A 12250-nucleotide genomic window follows, 5' to 3' on the forward strand; every position below is an offset into this window, starting at 1 on the left:
TTTATGTTTTTTTTATAAAAACACTTATCAACTTATTATAAGTCAGAAGGGTTTAACTTTTTCAAAAACTTTTTATTACCGGTTTGACACCGGTATAAGTTGTTTATCCAAACACTCGAAAATGCTTATTACCGGTACCACACCGGAATAAGTCAATAAGTTATTTTTATAAGCAATTCCAAACACCCCTTTAGGAATTGACCTCGTTAACTAAAGTTATTACGATTGGATTTCTGACCTAGCTTTAACTTGTACGTTGATTTTGTAGAACGATACTACAAAATAAAAAGGCTTTATTGATGGAAAAAATCCACCGCTAATCCGTTAGAAAAAGCCATCATCAGTGAATTATCAACGGATCTCGTTGTCGAATATAGTATGGTTGGTCACCGATGGGAAAATCCATCAATAGTCCGTCGGTGATGGTCAATTGGCGGGTGATCCGCCACAAATCCGTTGGTAATTACTGGCGGAAAAATCCGTCAATGAAGTCTCTTAGTTTTGTAGTGTGATCATTAATATGGTGTAGGTCATTCTTTGAAGGGAAGTAAAGTCAGCTAAGCCTTATAATACGGTGAGTTTTTATGTGATTTACAATGTAGTTTTTGAGAAGTTCATTAAACATTTGGAGCATGATTATATATTGACGGTGATACTATGTGCATGAGATTACGTGTTTACTCGTAAATGAAACTGTGAACTTACTAAGCTTTATAGTTGACCAGTTGCATGCATTTCAGCGAGATAAACTTCTAAGCTAGATAATGTTGATGGGCATGACTAGAAAGATAAGACCTTATCTTAAACGATCTGGTAGGTGACAAATTTGCTAGGATCTGAAAGAGTAAGAGAAGAAGGTATTCATTTATATCTGAAAATACTATGATAGTCTGTTGATGTCAGGTTTTCTAGAAATTATCTCTAGGTAATTCCTGTTAAAATGAGTGAGTTGCAACATTTGTCAAGGGTGACCATTTACGGTCACCATTGCATTAAATGCTGATATTCAGCTTTAACGCATATCTTCATCTGATTTGTTGATTAATGCACGGTTTTGTACTCGTTGTTAGTCCCGAAAAAAGTATGATAAACCCTAATAAGTTATTGTAGAAAGGGGATTGAATACAGTAACACAACTTTTTCACTTAATTTAATTCTTATTGATTCAATATCAAGAATTACATTCAGAAAATAAGATTGGTACGGAATAGGAAATATTAAAATCATCGTAACAATCTTTCACTAAGAATAAAAGAACTCAACTAGCACTAGAAATTAGATGCCTTTTGAGATAGCTGTCGATTTTTGCTTTTGCATATAGGAAACTATTGAAAAGCTTAACTTTGAATGAGAGAACTACTCTGCCTTAAACCACCATGTGCATTAAATGCATAGGGACACTTGTCACTTGAGGATAAGAGTTCAGTGTTAACTTCAGAACCTTTTGGAGCGTCATTTTCATTGTACAAAAGAAAAGAACTTGCCTCTAAAACAATTATATATCATCCTTTGAAATGTCACATCAAGAGCATATTAGGAAAAACATGTCTTTCGAGATGTTTCAGAGAATGTCTTTGTTAAGAACAAGGTTGGTGAGATTTGGTCAGAGTACGTTGTTGCGTGCATATTTTCACATTGACCTACTGATAGTTAAGAGGACTATCCGATAAATGTATATCGGTTGAAGAAATCTTGGTGCACAAGTTTGATAGTGTATCTCTCAATCCGCATCAGTTGATGCACTTCTTGGGATATCGACTAGTCTTCGAGTCGCCAATTTATGACCAAAAACCTTACATTTGATATGCAAGTTTCGACCTGCTCGTATTTAACCCGTTGAAATTCACATTTTTACATGATTTTTTTACAACCGTGTCAAAACACCGCAGTAGCAGATGTGTGTTAACATTATCATATAGTTTTGAAACCGTGTAAAACGATGCATCTTGTTACATGGTTTACTGATCAAACCGTGTAAAAACAACCCTGTATTTTTACACGATTCACTAACAAAACCGTGTAAAACGCCCCATTTTAATTTACACGGTTACTAGTCAAAACCTTTTTCGTACGATTTTAACATGATCCCATGTATCTTGGATTTCTTCCAAAGCTCAATGTGTTTTGATTCCTTAAACATAACCGTGTTAAAAGGTTTCCCACCATTTAACACGGGTTTTATTTATAAACAACCGTGTAAATTTGTCGGACAAAAAAAATCTTTTTTTACACGATTTCATTGTTTTACATGTAAAATTATTGGGGTTATAAAAATACCCCTTTTTGTAGTAGGGAGTAGGGGTGCTCAAAAATCCGACCAACACAACCCAACCCAACCCAACACGAAATAACTCAACCTGAAACAACCCGATGTCTAATCGAGTTGTAAAATTGTCAAACCATAGGAATTGGGTTGATATCGGGTTACTATTATTTGAACCCAACCCAACCCGATGAACCCGATATCCTTTTATTTCTTGGATTTAATATGATTCTTGAATTTCTATTAATATGTACATTAGACAATTACATTATCATGTATGCTCTTCATATACACATATTTTCAAACTATTCACATCTTTATATAACTCATTCGTATATATGTTCAGTAAATATGAACATATATATGTGAATTGAGAAACTTAACTGAATGTGATATACGTAAGAAGTATGGATAAGTTGTATCAAATGGTTGATTATGAAAAAGAAATTATGAGTAGAGAAATAACATATTCTAGGTTAGAAAAATATTTTAATGTACCAAAGTATCAACCCGACCAACCCGTACGGGTTGGGTAGGGTTGGGTTGCACTTTGGTTCGGGTTGGGTTAGGTTAATAAGATTTTTCAAACCGCAAGAATTGGCTTGGGTTGTTCAAATGTCTTCAACCCGATCAAAGCAACCCATGAGCACCCCTAGTAGGGAGTATGCACATTCATACTTTTCTTCCAATAAAATTGATTTACATAATCGTGTTTAGGGAAGAAAATATGTTGCAAATCAAGTACTATACACATTGGCATAACGACATCGATTGTATGTAATTCTCATGCAACTTCTTCGATCTCATCTAGTGCATAGTTATTTGTCGATACATTTGCGTAGTTGACTTTGTTGAATCGAACCACGACAGGGTAACGTGTCTTCGGATCCTATATTCATAGTAAACGATATTTACTTAATGAACCGATATGTATCGATCTATTGTGCAAGTGCATGTATTTATGTTCAAATTAGACGAGAGAATTAACCAACCTGATCAACGGTTACGACTGAGCCAACGCCTTTATACCAATACGACTCCTTTCGTAGAATCCTCACCTGCATCATGTTTGATTGATAATCTTAATGCTATGAAGTACGAAATCTTATTTCATTTCTTATTGATAAAAAATATGTTAAAATCAGAATCAGTAATATTGCTTGTTTGGTAAAACCTAAGTGGTGAATAAGAGCGATGGTTGAGGTTTATATTTAAGCTACTACAACAAAATCGAGTTTATAGGACACTCCTAAATTCTAAACGTTCTAATAGACCTCTTTATATGACTTAATTTATAGGACCAAAGAAATGAAGTGTCCTATCTAAAGGTGTTGTATTAAGTTTATATGACGTTCTTTGACGTCGTAATAAGTTTTTCAGGACACTTTTAATATAAAACATCTCATTATCAACTTTATAGGACACTTTTTAAAAAACTGTCCTATAAAAGCAAATGTCCTATAAAAAATTGAGTTTATAGGACAATTTCTCAAAAGTGTCCTATAAAGTTGTTAATGTGACACTTTTATTAAAAATGTCCTCCAAAATTTATTAAGACGCCCAAAAGCGTCATATAAACTTATTACAACGCCTTTAGATAGGACGTTTTATATTTTGTTCCTATAAATTAAGTCCTATAAAGCGGTCTATTGAGACACCTAGAGATTGGAAGTGTCCTATAAAGCGGTCTATTGGGACACTTAGAGATTGTGGGTGTCCTATAAAACCAATTTTGTTGTAGTGAGCGGTGCAGTGATCGTCGGTCTCTTCAATGACCCCGAGAACATGTCTTTTTTCTATTAAGACCTTATAGAGAGTAATCTGATTAAGTTCCACTTACCTTAAAAAAAAAACATATAAATTCAAGAAGAAACTTAGGGTTTTACCTTGGTACCCCTCTTGGGACCGATTGGTGGTGGCTTAGCAGCCTTGACAGCATCCTTGGCAGCACCGTCTTCCGGTGGTGCATCAGTGGTGGTGGTGGTGGTTGCTGCCTCAGGGGGTGCGGCGGGTTCTTCCGATGCCCGTACGACCAACTGTCGTCTCAAACCACGATTATTGAAGGTCAAGAAGGAGACAGAAGCTGGTTTTGAAGATGATGCAGCTGTGTTTGAATGAAAAACAGGCACAAAACCAGCTGCTGATGCCATGTTGCATGTAGCCATGGCTGCTTTCCCACTTCTATCTCTCTCTGCCACTGATCTCCTTCTCTTATCTTGATGACAAATATCGATCAATGGAGTTCAGAAATATGGATGTTGATGATGACTGTAAAAAGGGTTCTTGTTTTTTTCTGCTATATTTTTCTTGGTTTTAGACTCTACGATGATTGGCTGATGGGATTTGCAGGGTTAGGATCGACCAATATGGTGATGCCACGTAGGTTTATTATCCATTTTGGATAGAATTCTTGACCCTTTGTGATGTTTTTGTTTATCTCTTGGGAGCAATATTTGCACCAATTATTATTACTTTCTGTTACAAATATATGTTATATGGTCTTTGGCGATTTACGATATTTATCGTACATAGGTTGTAAACGAACCGAACGTTCATTGAACCGTTCATGAACCGTTCAGTAGGAAGTTCGTTTATGTTCGTTTATTTAATAAATGAACAAACATGAACAATTTTTTTTTGTTCGTTTAGTTAAACGAACGAACATGAGTCTCGTTCGTTTATTTATGTTCGTGACGTTCGTTCATTTACCGTTCATGAATATTCGTTTATATATTAAATTTAATATATAATCTTTTATTTATTTACTTTGAATTCAAATAATATTTATCTATGTTCGTTTAATCTGTTCGTTTAATCCGTTCGTTTATGTTCGTTCGTTTAGCATATTAACGAACGAACATAAAAACAAACCTTATTTCTAAACGAACGAACACGAACACAAAAATTTTCGTTCGTGTTCGTGCGTTTGTTCGGTTAAGTTAAACGAACGAATATGAACAAGCCTCCGTTCGTGTTCGTTCGGTTCGTTTACAGCCCTAATACATGGTATTCGTATTACGATTTTGACCCGATAACTTGTGGTTAATTACTAATTTGTCCCTACGTTTTAATTATTCATGACCAACGTCAATTGAAAGTTAATTTGATGTTACCGTTACGATCATCTAATTATAAATCTTGGAATCGTCATGTAGTTAATTAATTAAATCGTATTGCTTCATTCTAATTCTTGTTACGCTTTTGATGGAGGAGGTGTCAATCCTCTTATAAGGCAACCTTTGTTCCCTTCCCCAACCAACGCGGTATCTTACAATCCACGCCCTTGGGAGCTCAGCATCCTCGCTGTCACACCAGTCCCAGTTCCCGGTCCTGATACTATCTGTAACATCTTAGGCTAACTGTACCAGATATTTTCCGTTTTGTCTGCACTCCTAGACTTACATTTTTAAAACTCGTCTGATTGAGGAGGTTACAAATGGTATCATAGCCTTAGTTCAAGAGATTGAGGTGTCGATGTAGATACCTAGACTTAAATTAGTGGGAGTGGTGATTCGTGTGATGAGTTAAAAGTCTTAAGCTATAAATGTTTTACGTTGGCGGAAACTCAATCCTCGAGAATCATAATGATGGTAGCGAGAACCCTCATGTAAGGAATATTCATTTAAGAAAATTGCAAAACGGTTTTTATTACTGTGTTCAGCATGCATGAATGCTATGAACTCGTTGGACTTTTGAGTCTAACCCTTATTTCAGAGGACATCATAGTAAGGGTAATGAAAGAGCTCGGAAGTCAAAATTTGTTGGTCGAGCCGTTTATGGTCGAATCACGACTTTGGTATTTCAGTTCATAGGTCGGTAAGTAGTGAAAATATCGGACTTTAAGCTTAGTGATGTTCTTGCTATCCAAGCTCTGTTTGGAGTGCATAAGGTCATTCAACTTGTCAAACTTCCGCCAGTACTTGTCGTATCTTTCTCGCATTGACCGAGCCATTAAACAAATGCTCTAGCGCTTTATCATTACCATAACGTTTTCTATCCCCCAACCATGTACGCAATCTAGCAATTCACGACCCACATCATCCCCCCTATGACTATCAACGGGTCTAAAGTTAAATAATCCGTTTACGCATTACACAATCGTCATCTATGAAATGAGTCGTGACAACCATGTAGTTCACCCTTTGACCAGATGATGTCCAAGTATCTGTAGTCAAGTGAACGGTATTTGTTGGTTTACTTAAATAAGCCCACAACTTATTCCTTTCGTTTATAAAATACTTTGCAACATCCTTAGAGACTTTGTGACGTGATGACGAATTAAATCTTCTGTTTAAAGCATCCGTGTATTCAACAAATACCTCATTTTCCACATATTTAAAAGACAATTCACCTACAACAAACCAATTTAATAAAACATTTTTTATTCTACCTCATCACACTACAACAAAATCGGGTTTATAGGACATTCCCAAATTCTAAGTGTCTTAATAAACTTCTTTATAAGATTTAGTTTATAGAACCAAAAAAATAAAGTGTCATATTTAAAAGTGTTGTAATAAGTTTATGTGACCTTTTTTGACGTCGTAATTAATAAGTTTTATAGGACACTTATAACATAAAGCGTCTCATTATCAACTGTATAGGACACTATTTGAAAAATTGTCCTATAAAAACAAGTGCCCTATAAAAAAATTAAGTTTATAGAAAGTGTTCTATAAAGTTGCTAATGCGCCACTTTATATTAAAAATGTCCTAAAAAACTTGTTAAGATGCCCAAAAATGTCATATAAACTTATTACAACACCTTTAGATCAAACGCTTTATATTTTGTTCCTATAAATTAAGTCCTATAAAATGGTCTATTGGGACACTTAGAGATTGTGGTTGTCCTATAAACCCAATTTTGTTGCAGTGATTACAAACTTTGTTTGCTCATTTTCGCTTACCACTTTGTTCCACATTCTCTTGTTTATCATTGTCGACTACCACATAAGGGGTTTCCTCAACAAATGTATTATTTCCCTACACAAAACCCACATAAAATATGCGTTAAAATCATTTTATTTTTTAGAATAAATCGTAATAAATAAATAACATTAATAAAAAAAACTCGTAACAAAATAAATAAATAAAATAACATTAATCTCGTTTTAATATTTAAAATAAATCAAAAAAAGAATTGGTATTTAAAATCGTAGTATCATGAGATTATGGAATGAGAATTGAGAATAAAAATACATAAAAACAAAATAAAAAAATTTAGGGGACGTTTACCAAACACTTAGCCAGTAAGTGCTTACCGGTAAATTTAACATTATCATTTACTTATCGGATAAGATTTTAGTCCATCAACATGGTATCGTATGCAACAATTTACCCGGTAAGCGCTTACCGTGATAAGAGTCATCGCCTTCACTTACCGGGTAATATTCTTGGTTCTTTGTCTCGCTCTTACCAAGCAAGATTCTTGATCCTTACCATATTCATCCAGTAAAGTAAAATGACTTGGTGTTCACTTACCCGAGTAAGCGTTTGGTAAACGGCTCCTTACTTGAGTTTGATTCATTGGAGTAGGAGCCGATTTGGAGGAACCAAATGGGATGAAACGATTGGAGGAACCGAATTTCAAGAAAACGAATTTAGCCAAAATTTAGAAATAGTAAAACGACCACTTTACCCCCAAAGTTAATAGGAAGGATAAACAGACGTTTGATACACGAACCGAATTCGTGTAAAATTGCATACAACCCCGTACTTTACGTAACAAATGAAGTCTAAAGACCATTTTTATAAAATTCCGAATACCAGAAGCACCAAATCCGTAATTTATCTTTTATTATTTGTGTTTATACTTTGCTATTTATCCTCTATTTGTTGAACTTAGAGATGGTCAAAAATCGGTCCTAGATCAGTTCATTTAGAATCAGGCCAATCGGTCCTCGTCCCGACCGAAAATCTTAGGATCAAGCTAGATCCTGTAACCGGCCCAAAAAAGTTGCACGTGTTCTTGTAGTTTCGATTTTTGAAATTTATTATTGAAATACACTTAATATAATACCTTTAAGTTTACATTCCGTACCTTGTGAAAAAACTGATCATTGTTTACCGACCACATATTGTCTAACCAAATCAAATTCTCTCTCGATCGATACGTTCTTCAAAAAATCCGATTCGGGTGGATTCTTCCCCCAACTAATGAAGAGATCTTGGCGGAATTGTCACATATGAAATCGAGCACAATTTTGCAAAGAAATAGCGATAAAATTGTGAAAAACTTGTATTATAATTTATAAAAACTTTAATTATTATTTTTTTTTTTTGAAAAATCGGTCTACATAACCGGTCCCTAACGATCACAATCGGTTCCGAGCCAAGATGGTCTCAATAGCAGCCCATGTTGAACCCAGTTTAACCAAGTTGAACCCATATTAATTGAGCTAACCCATTGTTTTAACCCTTGACTTGTAGCCTTGTGGCTTGTAGGACCATGCTAGTTGGGCTAATCCATTGCTTTTGGTATTGCCTTTTATTTGTTGGACCACTAGTTTTTTCACTAACCCATTAGTGAAATTTGCATATAATTGATATCTTGTCACACTAGTACGTATTCAGGCTAGTGGTGGGTGTATAACAAAGGCGTAGGGGCACAGGCCGGTGTACATGGGATGGGTTGGGTTGGTTGGGTTGTTTTTGGGTTGAACGTATTTAAACACTCAACCTAATGTTTGCAGTTTGAAAAATCTTAACCCAATTCAAGCAAAACTTCAACCCAACCCAACCCAAACCGTGTGGGTTGGGTTGGGTTGGTCGGGTTGATCGGATTGAAATTTTGTTATATTATTTTACAATATAGCTAAGCATTTTGTTTAAACGAAATAAAAGCAAAATATGAATATATACAAAAACCGCTAATAAACTCAAAACAAAACTGAAAGTTCTTGCAAATAAGAAACTAAAATCATGGTTGAAATTTCAATTAATTTTGAATACAGCTAATTACGGGTCGGTATAATGTCTAACTTATAATGTTAATCACGGACTTAAATCATATTAAAACTGTAGTATAGAAAGACATCGGCTTCATCGAGTTGGGTTGAGTTCAAAATACCGAACCAAACTCTAACCCAATAAATATGGTTTAACCTAATTTGCATCAATTTTGTGTCAGGTTACATTGAGTTGACCTTTTTTAGGTTTTTTTGGGTTGGATTGACCGAGTTGGTCGATTTTTTAAGCACCCTTAGTCACAGGCCTCAACAAACCCCCAAAACACCAGACTAAAGCATGAGTTGCAAGTTTAAGTTTTTTATTTAACCTAAAATCATTAATAGACATTTAAAAGGTAAGATTCCAAATCTAATTCCTAGTGTCTCATTTTAAAACTCTTAGGGGTTGTTTACTAACTGCTGACCAGACTGACTCGGTCAGCAAATCTGGCTCGGTCACATTCAGTGCTTTACCAAATCACGGATTTGACAGAATACTGACCGAGACACTGACCGAAAAAAAAAGGTACCAAATTGATGCTTACTGCAATCAGTTTCTCTGTTTCCTTCATTGCCCTTCCCTTGCGATTAGGTTTTTCACCCCCCCCCCCCAAAAAAAACCATCACTCCTCCTCCCTCCTCTAGTAAAGATCATCGCTCCTCCTCCCACATCCCTTCTCCGTCGTCGCTCTCGTCCCTCTTTACGCCACTGCATCGTCCTCTTCACACAATCACACTCGATGACGTATGATATTCGATTTTTTTTTTTTTGAAATAGTATGTGCTCCCTTCGTTATATTGGAGATAGATTTTGTTCGATTAAATTATTATATCACCAAGTTGTTGATTTGAATTATTATATCACTGATCTGGGTTTTTTATGTATGATTGCTTCTAGGCTTTGTTTTTGCTACATCTCTTTTCTCTTTCTGCTTTCTATGTTGTTTGCATTACTGCTTCTCTTTTCAATTTATGTGTTCAACACCATCGAATCAAGAAAAAGAATCATAAACCATTTGTTTACAGATACATAATCATCTTGTTGGCAATGCATTCGTCTGGGTTGGTTGATTTTTGCTTCTGGTTATTGATTTTCTCATCTGCTTTATTTGTTGCAGCTTTGCATTTGGGGCATCACATTACGAAGTAAAAGCAATGGTATTGTTTTGTTCTGTTGCATTACCATTGTTTATGCATATTATTACTTCAATTGGTATCCAACTCCAAAGATTTATGAACATATTGCGTTCTACAATACCACGTCCTAATGTTTATGTAGGTAAGGTGTTTGATTGAACTCATAGAATCCAACTTATATATATGCATCTGGGTACTCTATTATCTATATAGGGGCTGGTTCAAATGCTAACTAAGATTATCGTGTTAACTTTTTTAACCGATCTTGACCGATAATTTGAATAATAAACGGTTGTGATATAATGATATTTAAAAATTAATTATTAAATTAATATTTTCAATTAACATATGTGAACAAAATATCAAATGGTATTTAGGTAAAAAGTAATCTATCTTTGATACACAAGTTGTCAGACATATGAACAACTTGTGTATATCCTCAAACCACATCAAACAAAAAAGATTAGACATATGAGCAGCATGTGAACTGTATGAACATCTTTTGTATATTCAGGAGCCAACTTTGTTGTATGTACATGAACACTTATGAACCAATGCATCTAGGGCTATGTGTTTTCATACGTGCTCACGTGTCTTCACATGTTTTGTGTGTGTGTATATGTTTTCATATGAACATCTAGTGACTTGAATATACATGAATCACGGCATCTAAGGCTGTGTGATTTCTGATGTGTTCATATGTCAAAGGTGAGAACTGTAGATTAAAACGAATGCAATATCATATTAATCCATTACCAATACAAACGTTTTGATCATTGTCTTGACTTCCGGAACTCGAAGTCCGATTGCCATCGTAAACCATTTTAACCTTCTCATTCTCATTGTTGTCAATCTGTTTTCCAATGAATTTATCCATATTAGTTTAGACGATATCGAAAACTTTACTATCGGAAATCCTTTAACAATCATAAATTCAATAACATTATAGATTATTAAATCAAATTTAAAAAAAAAAATCACAAATTGAAAAACAAGATCAATATTAAGTCATCATCAATTATGGGATTTTTAGATTTTGTAACACCCAATTAATGATATAGGAGTTACACAAAATAATAAAATTACTTAATTACCCTTGTCATTAACATATGAGATGTATGTGAATAATCATCTTGTATCTCTTATTTTGTTTGCAATAATACTCTTGATTTGATTAATTATTATTTATTTTTTTCATTTTTCAAATTTGTTTTTGCATTTTATTGTAATTCACATTTATAATTATAATTATTGTTATTTGTTAACTATTAATTTTATTTTACTTAATTGCTATTTCATTTAGTATTCTTGAGTTTGTTATTTAATTTCGGTTTTTTATTTAGATATAAGGTTTGCTACTAGTTTGTCTTTTATTTTGGATTTCTTGGTCTTTTATTACTTGATTTCTTTTTAACTAAATCTAAATTATTGACCTTTTGTCCTCTGATTTCTTGCTACTAACTATTAATGTGTAATATGTTCATTTACTTTTAGTTTATCCAAAATATTAAAAGATGTACATATATAACATTATGATGTCTCTGTTTATTCGAAATAGTAAAAAAAATAGTCAAAAACCAAAGAAAATACAAAGTAAAATTTATTCGATTAAAACCAAACTGATTGAATAATCCAAATTCGTATTGGATTTTTCTTAATCCAATAATGTGCCCCCAATGATAAAAGTTTATGGATCCGTCATGGATTCAGGTTAAACCTTATTAAGCGTTATATAATCATAGATGTAGGACGCTAATATGTTAGATTATGTCCAAAGAATTTTTCAAATATTTTTTAACATAAAAAATTAAAAATTAAAATCTTTAAATGATTTACATTCAATTTTAATAGAATTTTCATTTTATAGAGTACAATATTATTATTATTATTATTATTATTATTA

General features: G+C 33.8%; 1 protein-coding gene across 1 annotated transcript; it reads right to left on the reverse strand.

Annotated features, from left to right (window-relative positions):
• Nucleotides 1-2906: 2906 nt before the first annotated feature.
• Nucleotides 2907-4492, reverse strand: LOC112520806 (photosystem I reaction center subunit IV, chloroplastic-like). The gene is made up of 3 exons (XM_025129390.1): nt 4150-4492; nt 3256-3321; nt 2907-3152 (listed from the first exon to the last, which is right to left on the reverse strand). The coding sequence occupies exons 1-3, from the start codon at nt 4426-4428 to the stop codon at nt 3048-3050; spliced, it is 450 nt and encodes a 149-aa protein (XP_024985158.1). The 5' UTR covers nt 4429-4492; the 3' UTR covers nt 2907-3047.
• Nucleotides 4493-12250: the final 7758 nt, after the last annotated feature.

This window comes from Cynara cardunculus (genome assembly GCF_001531365.2).
Source record: "Cynara cardunculus var. scolymus isolate 2C chromosome LG 1, CcrdV1, whole genome shotgun sequence".
Taxonomy (NCBI): Eukaryota; Viridiplantae; Streptophyta; class Magnoliopsida; order Asterales; family Asteraceae; genus Cynara; species Cynara cardunculus.